The 22,740-nt window shown below is 34.5% G+C and overlaps 2 protein-coding genes across 3 annotated transcripts; both read left to right on the forward strand.

Moving 5' to 3' along the window:
* Positions 1–4: 4 nt before the first annotated feature.
* LOC135689587 (uncharacterized) lies at positions 5–8,202 on the forward strand. Its single transcript, XM_065206872.2, has 8 exons — positions 5–162; positions 1,101–1,345; positions 1,875–1,956; positions 2,365–2,425; positions 3,483–3,510; positions 5,337–5,396; positions 5,945–6,082; positions 6,721–8,202. The coding sequence occupies exons 1-8, from the start codon at positions 7–9 to the stop codon at positions 6,950–6,952; spliced, it is 1,002 nt and encodes a 333-aa protein (XP_065062944.1). The 5' UTR covers positions 5–6; the 3' UTR covers positions 6,953–8,202.
* Positions 8,203–10,632: 2,430 nt separating this feature from the next.
* Positions 10,633–22,325, forward strand: LOC135689962 (uncharacterized). Of its 2 annotated transcripts, none has more exons than XM_065207332.2 (10): positions 10,633–10,927; positions 13,144–13,372; positions 13,975–14,215; positions 14,470–14,923; positions 15,652–15,730; positions 16,231–16,279; positions 17,104–17,131; positions 17,800–17,829; positions 18,685–18,753; positions 19,764–22,321. In XM_065207332.2, the coding sequence occupies exons 1-10, from the start codon at positions 10,695–10,697 to the stop codon at positions 19,903–19,905; spliced, it is 1,554 nt and encodes a 517-aa protein (XP_065063404.2). In that variant the 5' UTR covers positions 10,633–10,694; the 3' UTR covers positions 19,906–22,321. The 2 variants fall into 2 exon arrangements, with proteins under 2 accessions (XP_065063404.2, XP_065063405.2); XM_065207333.2 differs by having other exon boundaries at positions 10,767–10,896; positions 19,764–22,325.
* Positions 22,326–22,740: the final 415 nt, after the last annotated feature.

Below are 22,740 nucleotides of genomic sequence, written 5' to 3' on the forward strand. Positions count from 1 at the left end.
GTTGTTATGACAACAGTTTGCCTTATCAATATTGTTTTTGTGATACATGATCTCAAAAAGTGCAACGAGTTTAGAGCTTTGATAATCGATTCAGATCAAACCCACAAAGTCCAGATACTAAAAATGGCATCAGAAGATAATTCTGCAGAGATTGTAAACGAGGTAATCTTTATTCTGCATTTCTCAATTAATTATTCGCCATTATTAAATGGAATTAAACGGGTTGTTGCTTGCCCATTTGGTCTTCCTCTTTGAAGTCTCGGGCCAAAATCTTAGCTTCTTCAGAGTAATCTGAGTCACTCAATACTTTTTCCTTTGCGCTAGCTCTTTAACTTTTGCTGTATTCTGTTTCAGTTGCAATAGTAAGATGCTTAAGGTCCATTTTTATTATTGACTTAAGGAATTTTTATCCGTGTTTGGGAAATCATATTGTTATAAGGTATTTGATTTTGAATCGTCCAGCTTTTCTTATCGTTTAAAACAATAGGCCTAGATACAAAATTCTCTGTCTGAACTCACTCTCCAGTTTTGTTATCAAATGTTCCTTTAGGCTCATTAATTCTATTTTAATAGGTTTGGACGAATATACTTTGGATAATATAATTTTTGTAAATGAAGGACCTAAACGCGGCCGAAAATACCAGTTAATTTGTTGCAATGAACCTTGAAGAAATGCAATCTCTATTTGGTTTAGTTGTTAAAAATATTTGATATCTTCTGGACCAAACCAAAATTTAAGATTTCAGTTAAAAACTTAATGATGAAATCTCCAACTGCCAGCCAGAATATTTACGACCTGGTAATTTTTTTCCCGTTTAGTAAGTAGATGAAAAGTTTCTTGTTCTTTGCAGGCTACAATCTATGAATAGGAATTCAAACAACTGCATTGTTTCATATGCATATTTATTCATTGTATCCTATGTATAACAATGTGATTGGAATTTGATTTTTTTTAATTAACTCGCTGAATTAACTATCTTCCTAATGGAACTGTAAAAAATAATAATGAAATACCTCATCTTCTACTAAAATATATGGAATAATTGTCAGTTTTCAATCACTTTTTACCTCTGAGAATTCAGCTCTGCTCTATTTCAAAGGGTGAATTAGAAAAACCAAAAGAGGAGAGGGCAAATGAAGAATCTAATCAAGACATAAACAGAGAGGAACCTGAGAACAAAAATGAAGCAGAATTAGAAGAAAACAGAAATGAAGCAAATGAGAATATAACACCAAGGAGCACAAGTACAAGTGACAGTAAAATGAAAAATCAGATGATGGCAGAGCTGGAAAGAGTGAAGAAGGAAATGATTTATTCTGCCTCTCTGATAAAAAGACCAAAAGCGTAAGTTAAACTTGAAAATTTTTATCGTTTTGGTGATGGGAATATTGATTTATCTTCCGTTTTTTATATCCTTGACATACCTTACTGATAAACAATCATTATCGTGCACAAAATAATGACCTCATTAATAATTCATGGACTCTTTGCAATAAGAAATCAATTCTTATTAATTTGCATTCATGGCACCTGCACCATTCAATGTTAAGTGAATATGATTTGGTTATCTGAAACACAACTTTTTATACTCCCTGCCTTGCATTGTTCATCTTGCTTTCAAACTTTGAAATAACTATCATTTTCAAAGTAAACTGGAGTTCTGCATGAACTTGTTGTATGTTGCTTTTGATATTAATTGCAAAAACTATACAGCATTAATATTTAAAAAGAAAGAACAACATAATCTGATGACAGGTTCTTTATTACTTTGTCTGTTTTTCACTTTTGTGTTTTCAAATGAAAGTGTTTTAACCTTATTTTGAACATTTTATCAAAGTTTCTTTGTAAAAGTTAGTCTTTATTTCTGTCATAGAAAACCATACACACCTGACATATTCAATGACCTTGGACCCTACTATAATAAATATTTGATTGATTACATCACAAGAGATCAGGTAAGGGTATTATTCATACAGTGTGTCCTGTACTTATCTGAATTTTTTTAAATTTTTCTATTTATCAAATGGTTTTATTATGGATTAATGCTTGGTTACTAAAAATTCTTGTAGTCAACTGAACTAAACTTTTAGTCATTGTGAATCATGATGATTCATTGATTAGAAAATATGTAGACCCTGTTGAAACTTAAGAATTATTTTATGACACTTTGAATGGAAATTTTCAAGTATTGAAGTATATACCTTGTTTTCTGTTGAAAGCTTTGGAAAACATATTAGGGGCATATCATGAACTTTCCCTCTGTTGAATCCTTTGATGGTTGCTGGTACATAAAACTGTGGAAATCTTTCTTAAATAAAGTCCTGAAATATTCAAAAAATTGTTTGCATAATCTCTTTATACAGGACCCACTTTACAAATCTTGGGGAACATATGGTCAACGTGAGACAGCACTGCAAATTGTTGGTATGTTTATTCCAAAGTTCTTTCACCACCTTCTACAATATACTTATACCTTTCACATAGGTCAAGATTCTTGAAGTAATTTATCAGAATAGAAATTGGATACTTATGGCATTAAAGGTTCCTCCTAATAAGGGTTTATTTTTTGGTTGTTGAAGCTCTTGAACTAATAGTAGTAAGCTCTGGTCACTTTTAAAATGTTTTAGGGAAAATAATTTTTTTTAAATACTTTTCATAATAGATATAATGTTTATAAGGTATGGAAACTCAGTCAATTTATTTTTTGAGTAACTGACTGTCGAGTCTATTTGTTCTAGAGTAACAATTTTTGGTTCAAGTAACAGATGAACCTCCACAGGGGGTGTTGACATGCTTATTTCTGCCCATTTCTCTAGCTGTTGTCAGTGGCAGTTCTAGGGATTGTGGGGCCCAGATCTTTTTTCTTAGGTATGGGGCCCCTTTTGGCTATCATAAGCGCAGGGCCTGGGGCCATGGCCTCACTGAACCCCCTTATAACCGCCACTGCTGGTACTTGGGTATTTTCCAAAAAAACCAACATTGCTGCAAGGATGGTGGTTTTGATAACATTTCCGTGGTGAAATTGCAAGCCTAACATTGTTTGCCTTTTGCGGCATTGCTTGCAATTTCTGACTTGATTGCTCCCTTGTTTGCTGATATGTAAAACGTCCTTATTCATAATTCATCTATCTATTAAGGCAATCTCTATGTGGTTTCATCATATTCTGATTTAAACACGGTGGTTATTCTAGATTTATAAGTAGGAAGTTATGCTAATAAACATATAAATAATCTTTTCCCGAGATCCGTTTCCCTTTCTTTCTTTGCCCCTCAACATTTTTTAATTGGCTGGCCTCTCTGTATTCACCATTTTGACTTTATCATTGAAACGCAGACAGATGGATTACCAATTGTGTACTCGTGAAGTCCAAGAAGACAACAATATCCATCTTTTAAAACTCTCTTGATCCTCGTCAATCATCTCCAAAAGAACTACTCTATTATGTGCCCTTATATAAATCCAATTATGTTTGTCTTTTAGATCCAGAAATGTCTTTAAAGATGGACACGTGAGTCTTGTTTTATTACCATCATGCTTAATCTTGATATTTTTATATATTATTACCATTATTACCATATTTTCTCAAAAAGAATCCGCGATCGAATAGACGCTTCTTCAAAATAGAAGCCGGAGTTTTAATGAAAATAGAAGCCGCACTCGCATAGAGGCCGCATTTATTGGATACCTATCGATAACAGGTTTTGTAAAGAAAAGTAATAGCAGAAAGATTCTATGTTATTATGGACCTCAACGAAGATATTTGATTCTATTTATACAACGGAGATATCTATTATAGAAGTGTTAACTCTTTTTGGTACGTTAACATTGTCAATAGTACAGTCAACGCTGTTTTGTTCATTGATTCCGCTCGTAATCAAATAATCGCAAGCAGCTTTGCAATGTCAATGGTGTCTTCTCTGAATTTGAGGCCAAAGAAATCGGAGTACCACAGGGCTCGTGTCTTGGACCACTCCTTTTTTATTTTATGTCAACGATCTGTCTTTTGCACTGAAAAAGCCCATGCTACTTTGTATGCAAATAACGCAACCATCTGTTACTCCTCTGATAAGAAATCATGGTATAAGTATGAATCTGACTTTGGAGGAATTGAATGCCATAGTCATCGCAGAACATATTACTCTTAATGAATTGGCTTCGCATAAACACTGACGTGACAAATGTATTAGGACGATGAATAACAAAATGGCGTCTCCAAAACTAGCACTCTAACATTGATTGAACAAATCTTGCTGTTTTGGCAGGATTCTAGAAATGGCGTCAGCAAATATGCAAAACCTAGCAAATTCAATTTATTTTCTACCTTTCTATGATAGAAAGGTATCAAATGTAAAAAAATGGAAAATATCAATGTTTTAGTTTCAATGCCGAGAACACAAAAACGACCAGATAGAGAATGAGAAGCAATAAAAAATTTGGGTCTAGCCTGTCATTTCTTTGCTAAAGCGGCAAAAGAGTTTTGCTGCAGCAAGTCTACAACCCATTTTATTTACAAAAACTTTACAAAAAGTTAGCAAGAATGGTAGGTCAGGGCAGGCCGACAATTGGTTGAGCCTAATGGCGTCAGCAAGCGAATATTGGCGTTGTGTGCGAAGTCAGTCAATGCTGAATATTTTGTCGAATTTTTTGTGAAAAGCCCCCAGGCAAGTACAGAAACAAGTCATGATTCTTTGCAAAGACCATTTATTTTCAAGCAAGACATTAAAACTAGTTATGTTGCATTTGTGACATAAATTTCCAAAAACAATAACATAATAACCCCGGCAAAGTCAAAGCCTTCATGCAATTGAAAACAACTGATTTTCATTAAAAAAAATACAAGAAATAGAATCTTCTAAGACCAATAATAAGCTCTTTTAAAATTTTGTTGAGATTTGCTCTTGTATCTGAAAATAGTTCGTTAGAAAATTATTTCAGTGAGTTTCAATGCAAACGGTGGCTGCCGTGATTCTTGGAGGTCGTCTGACAAAATATAAAATAAAGCAAATGTTACTTGTCTAAAAAATTTACTTTTTACAATCTATTAAATTTATGTTCATTTTTACAATGGGGGAAAGTTTCAATCGAAAATCTTAACCAGCAATCGTGTTATGTTCCACCGATTCTCGATGTTCTTTGAGCAAAGGATTGACCACATTTGCTTCAAAGCAATCGTCCTGATACTTTTGTCACGTAAGTGTATAAGTTCTTTTTGAACATTATTAGAACTCATAGTATGCTAATTGGCTCTAAACAAAAAATTTAAACCACACGAGGACGACATCTTCTATCAGTTCAATCTTCTATCTTTCTTTTAATCAAATTTTTGCTTTGAAGGTTTCCTCTGCCCCCTGTCCACAGCAAAGTTCCGGGACAAGTCTACAAAATCAAAGTCTGGTAAGTTTTTCTTGAATTAAGTATTACGTTTATGATCTATCGTTCGACCGGAATTATTTAACACTGGCTGTAAAGCAGTATCCTATGACCAGGAGATTTCTGAAAAGGCAAAGGAGACGGGTGGAGCCCTATCAATACCATATGATAATTTCTGGCGTCTCAAGTGATTTGGAAAGTGGTTTTTAGAACGTTTTAAAACCCTTCTTTCTTGTCACGTAAAAAATTTATTAATTGGCCAAATTTTATAATTGAATGACCATTACTTCTAAAATCATGGTGTAATTGCAAAAATTGAATGCAAGCAATTTTATCTCTGCTATGGAGTGCGTTTCCAATAATTTCAGTTTCAAGTTATTGTTGCCACTAGCCATATGTATCCTCACTTGTCATACGATCAATTCCAAAGGGCCTTAAAAAAATCTGTTACCGGTTCCTTATTCCCCGTACCGTTAATCTCTCCGTCTTTTCATCAATTTTGCAAGTACATTGCTATACCTTGATGGGCTTTTTCTTTTTTAAATAGTCTTTCCTTGCATGTTTTTCTGTAGGAGTAAAAATCTTTCTGGAAAGGACCAAGAACTTGGTAGTACCCGCCTGCCACCTGTGCCTTCTTTGGGCGTGAAAAAGCTTGCGAATCCTGAATATCAACATTTCAAAATGACATTTGACGAGGTTCCTAAATTCAGGTAACGTGAATATCTTCATATTTATTCTTACCAGTATTTTTCGTTGGTTATCACAAACAGGAAGCCAAGGAGCAGCGTCATAGCTAAATATTTTAGGAGAGTATAAAAAGTTGTTTGATGTAGAAATCATTTGAATCTACCCATGCTGTAAAGAGACCTTGGCTCTAAATCAAAAACAATTGTAATCTTTTGTCAACCGTCATGTCTTCACTGACCATGTTTCTGCCAATTCGTAATAAAGTTAACTGAATTTTCATAATGCGATGCAATACCTTTTTTATATTACATTGTCCCGATCGGAATTTGATAATTTTAGAAAATTGATACATTTTAGAAAGCCTTTCTTTTTTGTTATCTTATCAACTATCACAGTTGCTCTCTCAGAAAGAAATCCAAATTGAGGTCATTTGTTGGAAAAAAGGCAATAAGCCATGATGAGTTGATTGTATTTGTTAAACTTACAAACTTTAGCTTTTAGACGCAGGAAAAATTTCTCGGAAGGTCGATGAAGCAGTATTCTTTTTTAACATATTCTGTGACAGATTTTTAACACCTGTTTTTCTTTATCAAATGCTCTTGTTTAGGTCTTTCACATAGCTAGTAGTTTTCTTAAAGGTTTCTGTTCCATCCTTTGATAGACAAGATGTGAAGAAGATGTATAGTGCTATTGAACTGAAACGTGAGAAGTCGGATTACCAGAGGGTGCAAAAGGACTGGAAACGAATGAACTTAGATGAGCTTAAAGAACTTCCGGAAAGATCTCGTGTTCATTATGGAAAGGCAGTTTCGACTTATTTAGGAACCAGTAAAGGCTCATCGAAAGCTGTGCATCAACTAGGATCTAGCATGAGCACTCCCGAACAAACATGAGTTTTTTAATCTGTCTTCTGTCTTCATAATGACACTGTATACTCTAAGGGCCTTCAGGTGATGTCCTGAACATCTTGAGCTCATATTTGTACACTCATTTTTTTATAAGAAACATTCCACATAGAAAAGGTACCTGCAATTATCAGGAATTCCAAAATCTTAGCGCCCTCTTGAACTGTTTCTCAAAGAGGCATTATTTGGTTTTTTACCGTTCTATATTAGGTAAATATTGCCAGACTTTTCATGGTTAACCTTGCTAGTTTACATCTCACCCAAGAGACATGAGTAATACGCATATAAGATGTGCATTTTTGTTCACTTTTCAAAGCAAATCCTATATGTTTCTGGTTCAAATTAATGTCAGCTGCATGAATAAGATTATGGAGAGTAAACGAAATCATAAAGTATTCTGTAATCAAAACAGTACAGAAATCTACTATCGTTGCTTATAGAAAAATGGGTGTACATGAGCATACGTCAGTATAACCATGATGGATGTAACTAATTGATGACTTGAAAGTGCATGCTAACAAAAGAGACATTTTGTACGACGATTAAGGGTGCATGTCTTTATTATTCTATCCATTCTCTCTGTAATTTTGACGCTACAGTCTTCATTGTGCAGTCTTTTAATTTCCCTGTAAATTATTTTAATTTTTCTAACTTAATATACCATATATCGACATTGTTCAGCACTTATCCATATTCCATTATAAAGTGGGATCCTCTCGCACTTTTTACAGAAAAATCAAGTCGACCTTCTAGGATCAATGGGATAATGCTGAAATGCAAACAAAGTTACTTTTTGTTTCAAGAACACTTGTAAATGCCAAATGTACAGGGATTACACTTAAAGTATAAGCCTAGTTCCCATAGGCTGTAATAGTCCAACCAGACTCAATGTAATCTGCATAGGGCACCTCTCAATGACAAAATCTCCCAACAACAGACACTACTTAAGAGTGGGAAAATATGTTCGAAAATTATTTTCTGCATTCAAATACTTGTACAGCTAACCCCAAGATAACGCGCACTTCGAATATCATAGATTCATATCGAGGTCTCGCAGTACTTCCAAATACCGTTAACCAAATACCGTTAACAAGGACAGAGTTTCTAGCTCTACCAACAAATTACAAATGTATAAACACTGCTCATGTAGAAACAAGATCTTATCTCCTTCTATTTTTTTACTTGTATGCTAATGCTTTGTTGTACCCATTTTATGATAAAATGTCACGTTCGCTGTTTCTTCGCTGTTTGTTGTGTGTTTTCTACACCTATTATTTATGGTTTTTTAATCTGCCCCCCCCCCTCCATTTTATTTCAATGAAAAACTATTCCAGAATTTTTTTAAAAAGGAATGTCCAAGAAAATGAAGTTTTTTATTTTGTCCTTAAAAATTTTAGCGTTCCAAACAATCGAACAGATAGTTTCAGAGCTAATAGTTTCTTATAATTTTCTTATTTCAAAATGCCTTAGTTTGCCCCAAACATCATACCACAATAATAACATGTTATTACTGCTGTAGTGTAGCAGATTATTGATACTTCTACATTTTGCTATCTATGTTTTATATTTTAATAATAAAATGTTGTATTTTGCTTACCTTAATATGGACTGATAAAAATCTATTATTCTTTCGAGACCATATTCTTTGGTTAAATATACTAAAATGCGTGCGGTACAATTTGATGAATTTAAATAACGATCAATGTAAGTAAATTGTACCAGAAAATTTTTTTAAAATAATCAACAACGTTTCGAGCATAGCCCGTTATCAAGTGAGATAGAAAAGCGATGATAGAACTAAAAAACGTTAAAAGAATATGGAATTCGACGAATGGAATAGGAGGACGGATGTAAGAGCATGGAAAAGAAATATATGGAAAAAGCTAATAAAAATGAATATATATATACATTTACGCAAATACAGAATTTATGTATATGTATATATATATGCACACTAATATGAAGAAAAGAAAAAACAAAGAGAAAGGAGGGGGGGGGGGTTATTGAAGATACGTAAACTGTTTATTAAGTCCAGAAGGATATAAAGTTCCAGGTTTAAAAATTATCCGTTTTTCCAGTGACTTTCTCTTTGCACTGTCCGTTGGGGCAAACAAAAGGCCAAGAACTACCATGTCATCTTCTGTGTGATTCGCCAGGTTAAAATGTTTGGAAATGTTGCTATCAGGATTACTGTCGTGTTTATTGTTAAGGTGGATTTTGTTCCTGACATTACGTAAATGCTCACCAAACCTGTTGTTAATCTGGTGTAATGTTTCACCAATATACAGAACATTAAATTTGGTGCAAGAGATGCAGTATATGACACATGAGGAAGAACAGGTGAAGCTTGATTTAGCAGTAAATGACTTGTTTCCATTATAAATGATGATAGATGGGTTGATGTGGTTGCAGGTTTGACAGAGGTGGTGGTGGCAAGGTGAGGCACCAGGAGATTCAGGTGAACGAAGGCTGCTGCGTACAAGGTAGTCTTTGATGTTTTTATCCTTTTTGTAGGCCAACAGAGGTGGAGCTTTGAATATTATCTTTGTAATTGAGTCGTTGTGTAGAATGGAGAGGTTGTTGTATACAATATCTTTAATTTGTTTGTTGAGTGGGTGGTAGGTGAGAGCAAAAGCTATACGGTTATCAGCATTTGTTCTGTCGACCGGTTTAAGGGCTTCATCCTGAGTGATGTTGTTGACTTTAGCGATAGCAGACATAGTTATCTTTTCAGGGTAGAGATTGTGATGGAAAAAGGATGTCATTTATTTTGCTTTTTCTTGAAAATCATCGTTGCTGGAGCAGATGCGACGGAGACGACGTAGCTGGGAGTATGGAATGGAATTTCTGGATTTTTGAGGATGGGATGAAAAGTAGTCAAGAAAGCTGTGTGAATCTGTTACCTTATAGAAGATAGAGGTAGTAATAGAGTTGTTTTGATGGTGAGCAAGATGTCAAGAAAGGGTACACTGTATTCGGAGATGGTGTGTGTGAATTGAAGCGCTGGATGAAAATTGTTAGTGTAGTTGATTAAATTTTGTAGAGATGCAAGTGGTAATGATGTAGCTCCGACAATTTCATCAATGTATCTCTTGATTAGGCAAGGGAAAGGACCATCATATGATACCACTTTTCTATCTCACTTGATAACGGGCTATGCTCGAAACGTCGTTAATTATTTTAAAAAAATTTCCTGGTACAATTTACCTACATTGATTGTTATTCATATTCTTTGGTGTTCTACATGAAATTTATAAAATATTTTTATATATTAACTCTATTTGCTTGAAATGATCTTGAACACATGGTAAACCAAGAAGAGTGCAAAACCATTTGGGTGCAACCTTCGTGCGATGAAATAGTAACAAAAATAAATGCATTATGCTACTCATATTTGTACAAATCTTTCATGGAGATTTGACTGTCTGATTTCTCGAAGCCACTTGATATCCTTTTTTTATTTCAAAAATTGTGCAGTCTCGTTTTACTAAAAATTTAGCATTGTAGGATTTCATCTGGGACAAAGCAAATTCTTTTACAACTACACATTTTATAAATATTTTTACAACTGCGCATTTTACCACTGCACGTACTTCCTTGTTGCTTTCTAAGAAATTCCATTTAAGGTCAAAGGTCTCATGAGATCCGCTTTGAACAACGGTTGGCAGCAACAGCAACAAGAGATTAACAGTAGATTGTATATTGAAAGCCTGTAGGCATCAGCCATAGAATGGCTCGGCAAGAGGATCTAGAGCTAGGGAATACAGATCAACCTAGGAAAGTAAAGCTGAAAGGTAGAAACCAGAGTTTTGGATTCAAAGTACGTGGTCAAACAGTTCGAGGAGGCCCAAGATGGTTGATTAACGGCCACGAGTACCGTAACTTACAAACCGTGAGTGATGTCCTACCGGAGTCCCCAGCTGAAGAATGTGGTGTGTTGCCTGGAGATAGAATATTGTCAATGTAAAAGTGATTTATTTACTTTATTAGCATTTGCTTGTTGAAAACTCTTTCCAAGCAGTTTCTTCCTTAATGTAAGACCGACGTCAAACGCAACATAACTATTTACAATTTATCATAAAATCCTGTTTCTCTTGGCATTTGATTGCACATCCAGTTTTTAATCCAGTTTTTAATACAGCAAGTTTATATAGCCAAGAATTGTTCGTCCAGTTTTCTCAAATTCAAAACCTGCCCCAAATATTTGACTAGGTAATCAGTTAGCCTGCTTCTTCAATTCCTATGTCGATCTTCTACTTTTTAAGAGTTGTCATCATCCAGTTTGCAGAGTAGGACCAATCTTAACAAGATGTTGGGTGTGCAGAAAGCCTGCACCTCATGTGCAGTTGTGGGAAATTCAACCTACAATACCAGATGTGCCAGAACTATCATTGTTTCCAGATTTAATTCGAATATATTTAGTTTTTAGGTTTGCGCTCAATGATACCTTGTCTGAATACTGAGTTAACATAACACCACTCTCCTACCTTTGCCTTACTTTTGTTTGATTTTTCTGGTAGTTTTTTTCTTAATATTCTCAAATTAACCAGGGGCTGCACCACGGGGTGCACTGGGGTGCAAATGTTTACCCCATTTTTTTTAAAATCGATTTTATAATTCTTCAATATCTGGATTAAAAACAAATAGGGGGTTTTAGTTTTCTTCTCTGAGATTGGAACCTTTTTCATTTTTATGGCCAGTTACAGTTCTTTTCGGATCTTAGCTGACATATAAAGTATGGTGTGTTGGATCATCAGTTCCGTAAATAGTGAGAGAATAAAATGAAGATGGTAAATAAAACACAGCTTTATTGTGCTAAACCGTTAGTTCTTAGAGTGTGGTTCATGCCTTCCTTTCTTGTCAAAGGTTTCTGGCAATAATTAACTTTAAAACTTGTACCCAAACTTTTTTAAGCTGTGAAGGTAGTATAGTTGCAGCCCAGGAGTGTCACCAGCAGAGGGTGTGGGGGTGTCACACCCCTAAGTAGTATCTCAATAGGAAATTTCAGGTCAAATCTGCTCTATGGAAGAAATGCTTTAGGTATTTCAGAGACCCTCATGTCATAAAATCAACAAAGGATCAAGCAAAGGTAGTTGCTCTATTGGTTGAATATGATATTCCTTGATATGAATGAAGGTAAACAAACCAATGATTTGAAGATTTCTTGTTGGCACTAAATCTAAAAAACCAGGCCCTCTTTAGGTAAAATTGTGCCTTGTGTCCATTTTCCCAAAAGTTTCTCGGTAAAAGCATCAACTGGAATTCACTATGAGCTCCAGAATTTTTAACATTCAAAAGGCATGATAAGATGGAAAGAGGGATCTAAATCAACAACCAGTTCTGCTTGTTACCTAACTTTAGAAGTAACTGACAACATGATATTTTTTAAGACCACGGCAAATTTGTACCAGTTGTTTTATCTCCTGTTCAATTCTTTTGCAAGAAAATAATTTTCAATAGGACTAAGAGGATTGCTTCAGTGATATGTGCTTAAAAGAGTGCATTTTTCAGGGAACTAGAAGCATAAAAATCCGAAAATTTCCTTTCCTTCAGCGGCAACCATGGTGCCCCCTTGGGTGGTAATTGTATCCTTTGCCTGTGTCAATATAGAAATTTGCGAAAACTCTCTGGAAAGTCTGTTATTATCATATAAAAATGAAATTTGCAAATTGTATAGAGTTAGATTGACAAAATTTATTGCAGAGGTTTGTGACAGCAACTAAAGAATTTCAGGCAAAATTTGTTTAACCAGGTAAATTTGTAGTGCACAACCCCCCCCCCCCCCGCCCCCCCCAACAAGACTTGTGATGGCCCTGTTGCAGCCCCACCTGTTACAGCTGCACTACCTTTGAGCCACAATGTCAGATTTTTCAAATTAGCATCAATCGATATGGCAGATAACATGGACAAAGGGAGCCTTGTTAATAAATTTAAAGCCATTGCTAGCTAAAAAATGTCACTCTAAAATTAGCTTTGCCTATGAAACTTAACTCTTCTATTGAGGGTTTCAAATATGTCAAACTTGGTTGTCAATAACAAGCACAATTCCTTGTACCATGCTGCACCAGTTTCTCACCAAGACCCCTTTATCAGCTCCACCGTCTACCCCACTATTTTGGGGCTGGCTCTGCCCCTGAAATTAACTACCACTTTCCTGTAACTTTTTTTTATTTTTTCAGAAATAGCATTGAAATGGAAGATGTTGATCATGATGAGTTCAGGGAAGTAATGAAAACTGCTGGAGAAGAAGTAGAACTAGTGATTGTGACTCCATCAGAGGTCAAGATGCTGGATATCCCATCATCAGTTGTTATTCACAAGACGGATGGGAGTGTTTTGACCATTAATGACACAGAACTTCTACGGACACATACCATAGATGAAGCACTTCATTCTGAAATTGACAATGTGAGGTTAAGCCTGACTTTTCTGTTAAATTGTTAACATGTTAGTCTTTAAAATTTTATCCTGGTAATTGAAAAGGTTCCACATACTCAAAAGATATTTCCACTGTTAATGCAATTTGTAATATAAACAGACATCTCTTCAAGCTAATTTTAATATTAAAAGGGCCTGCATCAAAGTCATTTAAACTTGGCCCCAATAACATTTCCATCTATTCCTGGAAATTTTTGGACATTTTGTGAAAAGTATGATCCCTCCTTGTAAAAGCTTATTTTGAATAATGTGTTTATCATTATTTTAATGAAATATTCTCTAAATCCTGTCAGAATTATAATCTCTTTTCCAAGCAGCTTTCACAACCACATAATTTCTGACTCCACCCACTGTGATAACTTAGAAAGACTTCTAAATAAGATGACTATTGGCGAGCTCAAGAATGCCTATTATGTTGATTATAATGACATGTTGTGTAAAATGTTAAACCCATGTCATGTTACAACATGGATTGACTTGTATAATTTTGAACTAGAGCAGCCAGATATTTTACATAGCCAGATGGAGGCAATTTATTTATATATATAGCAATATCCTCCTTTGTTCTCTAGACTGGAAAACTGGAGGTTCAAGTGCATAAGCCCCAAGAGCAAGAAAGTGAGAAAGTAGATCAAAATTTGATTGATAGTATCAGTGACAATCTGCCTCAAGCTGACAGTTCTGTAGATGAAAATGACACCCGTTGTGACAGCTTGTCAGATAAAGAGTCTTTATCAATTAGTGAAGCATCTGGAAATCTCATAGTGAATGAGCTCCAAGATGAAAATCCTTCAGAGGAAAATTGCCACAAAGGTAGTGGGGCCATGTCTACTAATGTTCTTAATTTTCTGCAAAACTTTATTTTTTACCATATATTTATAATGTTGGTCTTATCACTATTATGTCTATTTTTTGTACCCCTCAATGCTGGATACCCCAAGCTCAATATGAGGGACTTGGCTATCAATTTTGCTATAAAGTTTGGTCATCTATTGTTCAGCTGCATTTCTTTGGTTTTGAATTTGAGATGAAGTCAATTTTGTAACAATCTTTCACATATCTTTTAGATGAGGTGATTATTCAACAAGAGGATAGCGAAAATGAGTCTGTAAAAATCTCTACTGGAGAAGATAAAATTGATGAAAGTGCCAAAGATTGTGAAAATTTCCCCATGTTTGAACAAAATGATGAGATTATTGACTGCTCCAGTGCAGAAGCAGTAAGTGACACAAGGTTTGATATAATACAGGCTAGCAGTGATGAGGGGGTTGGTCCAAACAATCATGGAGATTGTATTTCTTTTGTTGAAAGTTTTACTTCAAATGATGGTTTCAAAGGTGTAAATGACTGGGAACATACAAGAGGAGGTTCATCTATAACCAATGAGGCAGAGAATTTCACAAGAGATTGTAGTGCTGTCACTTTGAAAAGGAAAGGTATTATCAAGTCACCTGAAAGGGAGGTAGAGGATATTCAAAATCAAATGAAGTTAATGTTATCTACAATGAGGCACCAAAAGGTGTAAGTCAGTCTTTGATATACTCTATTCCCAGAAGTAGACCTACACTCAGTTCGAAGCTAGATTCTATTTTTGAAAACTGTTTTGGATTATTGATGATATGAAAATGTTATATATTCAAATGACAACTGATATGTTCTGATGCTGTAAAGAGGGTAGGACACAAACCAGCATAATTGTTCTACAAACTTAGCTTTCGACTGATGTTTTCAAATCCAGTTTTTTTATTTACTCTCATGTTCTCCCAATATATCCTTGCAAATCCTATTCTACCTAATTTGTTTTACCTCAACCTATCAAGCAATGGTGGCTGTGAAGGCTGTAATGGTGTGGTAAGTCATCTCTCATAGCATGTACAGTGTACATTGTAATGGATGCTGTTAGTGATTGGCAATTGGTATTGAAGGGGTGATGTTGGTGACTGGCATGGCTTTAGACTTTGATTAGTAGTGTCAAATCTTTGTTATATTCTACGTTTATTGTCTCATGTATTTATTACAATTGTTGTAAGTAGTTTAATATTAGAGTATCTGCATGTAGTGGAATTTAAAATGAATGAACAGAACTGATTTAAAAACATTCGTAGCTCAGTTGATAGAGCAATGACATACACTATTGCAGGTTTGAGTCTGTCCTGGAAATGTATCTCACTCGTCCCCCAAGCTTTTGAAGCAATTTGTTCATATAAGCTATCATCCTATCATATTTGTTCAATATTTTTATTCCACAGGAGACCTTTCTCACCAGATATCATCTCTAACCTCTCACCTTACCACAACAACAAATGTATCAGGGATGGAAAAAACACGGTAAGAAGAATGCTAAAAGTTGAGATCTTACCAGTAAATCTTGATTTTTTCCTGATTTAAGACCATATTGTTGTTTCTGATTTAAGACCATATTGCGGACTAATGTCTCGCACCCTATAATGAAATTTTGTGCTCTTTGATATTTCAGACAGATTGATCGGTTCATATCCTGTAATTATTTGATCACAATGCCTTTTTATCTTGTATACCGTCTTACTCATTGATTTATCAATGGAACTGCATTTCTCTTCCAAAATTTGAAATGTTCCTATTTCATCAAATCACAAAGATACTTGTTGTAAATATATCTATACTATATTATATAATACTATAATATAATACTGTTCTAAATATAATGTAATCATTATGTAATCTATGTAGGGCAATACGTAATAGAAAAAATGTGATTATTTCAGCGAGGTAGGCTTATGTCTTCATATCGTATGTAGTTAATTTTTTGATCCTGATGTTCTGCTGCTAAACATTCATTTCTCTTGTAGCGGCGATCTTGGAGTTTTTCTCAGCGCCCGACTTCTTTGTCAGTTTTGCGTAAGTACCTTTTCTTTATTAAAACTTCTTATGATTTTAATTCACTGATGATTCAGACGCGCTCTTCAATTCTAACGAATTAACATCCGAAACTGCCGTGACAATTTGTTTCATTTTTATTTGAAGAGAATGAAAATTACTGATTACCAGTCATTTGTAAAGTGCTCAGTTCCATATAGGCAGAGCTGGACACGCTGTTGGTTCAACACGGTTAAAAGTTGCTACTATGCGTTTCACGCTTTGTGAGATGATCTGTCATCTTATCTGAAACTGTTGCCATTATAGTCCTTCGTTTTTGCCGCTTATGCAATGTCCCTTCTGTTTCATTTATAAATAGACATTATCATAATCAATTGTTTCTTATCCACAAAGCACTTGGATGTATACTTTTTTCTTCCGACCAGGGACGTCGCCAACACATTGTTCGTCGGCAAATTAAGGCTTTTTTTGCCGGATAGAAGAAACAATTTTTGCACTCACCCTGTAACCTTTTTGCAACAATTTTAACGTATTAAAATCTCTGTAGTAGTTGAACTTTCAAAATATAGCATTAAATAAGAAATTTGAAGCAGAAACGCATAAAAGCAGTATATACGAGTATTTATCTTAAGACCACATCCATAAAGAGTGAGACACGCCCTTTTTGTCGGCAAAAATTACTTTTTTACCCTCGAAATACTTCTTTTGGCTTCGCCCTTGCTTCCAGCTTCAATCCAAGTTTATCAAGTGGTTTGTCCAGAGATATGCCCTGCACGTTTTTTAATATTATTGTATTGCTCAATATATGATTTGTTTTATTGTAACCTATTTTCTGTATTGTTCAGATCCATCAGAAGCGTTACGCTTGGAAAGGTTAGTATATATTCTCTCACATGTTATAGAGTACTGTATGACTCTGAAAATAAGAATCTTTTATTAAGGCTTAAAGTCCCTTAAATTTCCACAACTTGGTACCGTGTATTCTTAAAACTAAGTACTGCACTGATTGATGAACCATGCAAATTGCAATCAAACTAATTCGTATGGTACTTATAATGTTGAAATTCGGCCAGAGGGCTTTGAAAATTGCAAATTTTAGTTAGCCTTTTGCTTTTTATGCTGAACTCAATAAGAAATTATTGTATTTAGAATACTATAAGGACACAATATTTATTTTGACACAATTCTTGATTAGGTTAAGACATTTTGGACCCACATATAAGAAACTTTTTTATTACCCTCTAACTTAAAAAGGTTCCTTATAAACTAGCGCCTTCAAAGAATGTCTTATTTGTGCAGCCTTTCTGTATTAAAGTGATACTGAATTCCCTTTCAAATGTCTTGTGCATGTTGCATTAGCTATTGACTGAACAATAGAAAATTTAGTAACTGCTATGAAAGTCGTAGAAGAGTTCGGAGATATCAATGATTTCCTTTTTTCGTTCTTTCCGTTCGATTTTATCTAAAAGTAATTTAATTTTTGTAAGTTATTGCATGTTTTTCAATCATTACAATTATAACATCACAAGTTTTTCTTGTAGTCCGCATTTTGAAAATGGTATTTCGGTATGGTAGGTTTTAATTTCATTGTTTTGATATTGTAGTTATAGATGCTTTATTTTGCTTGTTTCCCAAAATGTTTCTCTTCTCGGCATTATCTGCTGAATTTGCAGATAATTTTTGATCCGTACATACTTCTTACAGTAGCTGGTTCAATTCTAAAGTTTCTTATCGCTAAATTGTGATTATTATTTTAAGATTAGGTCTCGTATAGCTACTCATATGAATAGCTTCCGTGTAGTTTAGGTTAATCTCGACTTTTTGACTTCATTAAAGACTCGTTGCTAACACTGAGCCATTGCGCTACGCAAGCATCCCATAATGCATTTCAAGACAAACCGAAATTAATTTTGGTTAATCCGTAGAAGTTTACTGCCGTTGTTTGGATCGTCGCCATGCTCGCAAAGGCCCATTGTTAGCAATGAGTCTTTAAGAATAAACTATCTAAAATCAACGAAATACATATCAAGTAGTGACATTTACGCACTAGATCTTGCGACTGAAATGTACAGGCTTTTTTGCTTTGATGACATTCTTCAAGATAAAAACTCTCATTTCTCAGTCTGTCGCGTTAGCAAACACACTTTAACAACCACTCACCTTTGTACCGCCTTTGCTTCAAAGTTGTTTAAGAAACAGTTACTCAATGAGGTGTTTTTCCAGAATTCTGACCCCATTGAAAGTTTGGTTCGTAAAATGAGACATTATGTTATCACTCACAAGATTTTGATACTTTTTATTAAACGGCTTCAAATCTTTCAAGTATATTGAACCTTGCGTAAAGGAAACTTTTTGCTAAATTCGTTAAATGATACATCATGGAATCTTATAATCTTTTAAAATCATATAATTTCATTTCCTTTTAGGAGCTCCAATCTTGCCAAAAAGCGAAAGGCAGGGTCCATCCCACCCGAGTGTCTGCCTGGCTCACTCAGGTTTGTTGGATTTTTTCAGATCTTGTGCCAATCTTTTTCATATCAATCCATGATTGTTATTCAATGTTTCTTCCTACAAAACAGCCATTTGATTATTGTATAATGCATGATTGTCTTATACAAATGCACACTTCCAACTTTTATTATCGAATATAATTTCTTATAAACAAGTTATAATCATATTGTGCTATTTTGCATATTTTATATACTATGTTGTGAATAATTTCCATAGCAAAGTGTTGCAAGGCATTGTAAACTAGTTTGTCTATGTTTATTGTAATTGATTTTAAAATATCACATTATGTTAGATTCTAAAGCACTCTTAGGCATTGCATTCTTAGTTTATACTTTCTATTAATCACATATGTTACTCTTCCAAAGAATAATACGTATATATCCAAGATAAAATCTTATTACTCTTATTATTTCCATACATATAAAATATCATATTCAAAATACATTTATTAATTATATTCTTATATTCAACACATTTGCCATTTATGTGCTTTTTCTACAATTTATATTGCGTGTAATTGAAAATCCCTTTACTCTTATGCCACATGATTTCAGATATTTGTTCAATTCTGCACTCTTTCTTCCCTAAAGTATTTTTGTTAACAATTGCTATTATTAGTTGTTTGTTATTGTTATTCACGATAGATATTTACTGTACATTTTCATAGTATTTTTCTTCATATATCGAGAACAATGTTAGAAAGTGTAATACTTACAAATGACAATAAAAGAAAAAAAAGCACCCTTTGGATTCTATAATAGTTATCCTGGCTGCATTGTTACCTAATCTGTAATCACTTTTATAATTTTTTTTGTATTGTTTTTCATTATATGATATAGTTCGTTATAGTCTATGCTTACTACGTCCGTCAGGACTAGGATCCCATTCACTAATCAACTCATAACTCAATGCAATTCGATCCAATTCATTTCTATGCTAAACAAATTCTTCCTATGACCTGCAACTAATTTATATTCTGCCTCCAATATTACAGAAAAGATTTTATCAACATGTACCGAGCTTATTCATCAAGGAAAACAGCGAATTCAGGACAAAGAACTCGAGAATTTTGCGATAAGAATACTCTCGATTTTCGAAAGACAAATATGCAGCATAGCCAGAGCGTTAATAGGTAACAAATAAAATATTAGTGTTGACAACTAGGATGCTGTATTACGTTGTGATGTTTGGTAGCGATATGAAACCTAGCACTGGAAATAGAAATTTATTTTATGAAGGTTCAATTTCCTCTTTAGTGGGAGTTTCACTTTGGAAATTTGGCTTGAAATGAATACGTATTCAAAAAATGAATATGACAGTAAAATCTTCAGCTGCCTGATTTCGAATCCTAATTAGGAATCACATTAGTCAATTGGATGATGTTTCGATATTTTTTGGAAGATAGCCTTAACTTCTCTAATTCTTTTGTAATATCTCCATTGATATCGAGTGGTGCTCAGATAATTAATGAGTAAGACCTGACAAATCTCTGGATTGATACTTTGATATATTTTGGCTTCTCGATAATTACCAAGCGGCATCGATTATCGTCGATCTATGTTACAATGATGATCGAAGATATTTCTTATATCTATTGATTAATTGTTTACTATAATACATCAACAATATTCGATAAATGCTTGAATGGTTATCGAGTAAGATTTTTATCAAAAAAGAGCATGTTTTATATACCGTGCTAAAAATTCTGCTATTTTTCTGTAAACCTTGAAGTTTAAATCCATCCTATAAGAACACAGTTTTTAACTCTCCCACACTTATCAAAATAAAGAGGACAGAACTTTAAGCAAATAAGACTTGACTTGTAAAACTTACTTATAATCCTTGGTTATTTTAGCTTATGTGCAGCGATGCCTGAACAAGGGGGAAAGGGGGCAGGTGAGGGGCAGAAACTGCATTTTTGGTCGCAGTGTCATGAAGTTCTAGGGTCTACGAAAAGATAGCTTCATGCCCACCATTCACATAGGTTTCCTACATTTCATTCATGCCTATCAGAGCTTTAGATACTTGCTTGAGAATTGATGAGAGAATTTCTCGCAACAAGGCACAACTCTCTACTAGAACAGGGCCTGGTTAAAGGTGATAACAAAATTCAAGGTCCAGTCTTATTGTGGGAAATAAGACTTCAACCTTGGCACATAAAACAAGATAAGCAAATAGCAAAAATTTAATCTTGAAAATAAAAAAATACTCTGCTCCCTTCTCTTTTGTCACTTGAAAGATTTGTCTACGACTAGAAATTCTACATGAACAAATTTTCAAAAGAAAAAGTCTCAAAACAGAGAAATGTGCTATACAATAGTTTCCGAAGTTAAGTGCAGCAAAACGTAATTTGATGTTCTTTTAAGCCAAACTGCATAGTGTGGTAACATAAAAAATTTTCAAGAGAGTTCCCCGAAATCCCCTCCTTTTAAATCGGCTAAAGTCCCTCAACTACGTCTTCATGCATTTGGTAAAAGTCTGCCCCCATTTCCCTATATACTCCTGGCATCCTAGATGTGAATATTTCAAATGAAGCATTAGTATATATATGCAAACCAATAACATGCTGTTTATGTGTATTGCAGTATGTATTTTATTTTGAAGAAAATGAATTTTTTTAGTTAAAATAACTAGTTTATTTGTTTGTTTTTAAGTCAGAGGTAGCTGTGTAGTTGGTTCGTAAATTATACCTAAAGTTGTGCAAGCATTCTCTTTTTGTGTGTACCAAATGTAAAGACCTCTATGTACTTAGTCTTAGTAAACGAGGATATCTATACCTCTGAGTTTATTCTGTTTTAACTCACTGCGTGCTACTTTTGAACAACTAGTTGGAAAAGCTTCTGTAGAGTAAAATAATACAAGGAGATATTAGAAGAAAGAGTTATCAGTAGATGTATTTGTTGCAAAAATACGAAGTATGGAACGTGAATTGAAGCATTTGTTGATGCAAAAATATTGAAAAGTTTCCTAATCTCCCTTCATTGCTGTATCTGTTTCACCTTTGCCTCATGCTCCTTTACCAAATTGTGTAGAGTGTAGGTCGTTGTAAATATGCACAATGCAGCGTATTTCTCAAATGAAACGAATGTCAAGCCTCGTTGTAAAGAATACATTCGCAAGCTAGCTTGGCATTCACGTTACTTAAAACTAAGATTCTCTACCGCCTTGAGCCGTTTCTTGCATAAGTGTATGAAAAATACCCTTCCTTATTCGTTGCTTATAATTTTCTCTCGCCCATATACCCGTACATTTTTTACTTTCAGTTACCGAATTTTAAATTTAAGCAGTAAGTGCAGAGACGTAGCTCTTTCCTAAAGATTGTCATTACTAGCCAACCTATGCGTTTCTACCATTCTTACGTCTCTGAACAAGTATTCTAATGTAGGTAAAACGACTATCCTTTTTCGTCCATCTTCGTTCCTATCACAAGTCTCCGAAGTTCTCTATAAATCATTCATTAGAAGCCAATCTTGAAAACCTTTACTTTAATATCAGATTTAATAAATTTGCTTGCACGTATGTTAACGGCCAATTTCACTTCATTTCGTTCATTTTGCTTCATCTCTTGCCTTAATAGAAAATTGAACTGCGCATGCCTAGTTCGTTTGCGTCAGCTCTTGCTTCAGAAAAGTCAAGCAGGTTTATAGCCACCAGTGATAGGCAACTGTTTAAGTGGTCATGCGATTACACTTACACTTTTAAGAACCATTCTAGTTTAGAAGATTTCGGCGGAAAGTTAGGCTTGTCTTTACGCAATTGAAATTGAATGTATAACTACAGTGGCGGATAATAAGGGGGTATGGGGGAGCTCGGGCACCCCAAATCAGAGATCTCGTCGGAAAATCTCGGCTTTCGTCGGATAACTTACCAACGTTTAAGGTGCCAAAATGATTGCAAGAAATCGTTTTGACAGGTATTTTAAGGAAATGTAAAGGGCGTTTTTGCCAAATTTTCCTTCTCACCCCAGGGGC

The sequence above is a fragment of the Rhopilema esculentum genome, chromosome 5 (genome assembly GCF_057945365.1).
Source record: "Rhopilema esculentum isolate cy_ngs chromosome 5, ASM5794536v1, whole genome shotgun sequence".
In the NCBI taxonomy this organism is placed as follows: Eukaryota; Metazoa; Cnidaria; class Scyphozoa; order Rhizostomeae; family Rhizostomatidae; genus Rhopilema; species Rhopilema esculentum.

What these genes read in the sequence shown, in the direction of transcription:
- LOC135689587 (XM_065206872.2), top strand. Translation starts at nt 7, where the DNA reads ATGACAACAGTTTGCCTTATCAATATTGTTTTTGTGATACATGATCTC. An exon ending in CTGCAGAGATTGTAAACGAG is followed by an intron (nt 163 to 1,100) that starts GTAATCTTTATT and finishes TCTATTTCAAAG; the next exon opens with GGTGAATTAGAAAAACCAAA. An exon ending in ATTACATCACAAGAGATCAG is followed by an intron (nt 1,957 to 2,364) that starts GTAAGGGTATTA and finishes CTCTTTATACAG; the next exon opens with GACCCACTTTACAAATCTTG.
- LOC135689962 (XM_065207332.2), top strand. Translation starts at nt 10,695, where the DNA reads ATGGCTCGGCAAGAGGATCTAGAGCTAGGGAATACAGATCAACCTAGG. An exon ending in GGAGATAGAATATTGTCAAT is followed by an intron (nt 10,928 to 13,143) that starts GTAAAAGTGATT and finishes TTATTTTTTCAG; the next exon opens with AAATAGCATTGAAATGGAAG. An exon ending in TCAGGGATGGAAAAAACACG is followed by an intron (nt 15,731 to 16,230) that starts GTAAGAAGAATG and finishes TTTCTCTTGTAG; the next exon opens with CGGCGATCTTGGAGTTTTTC.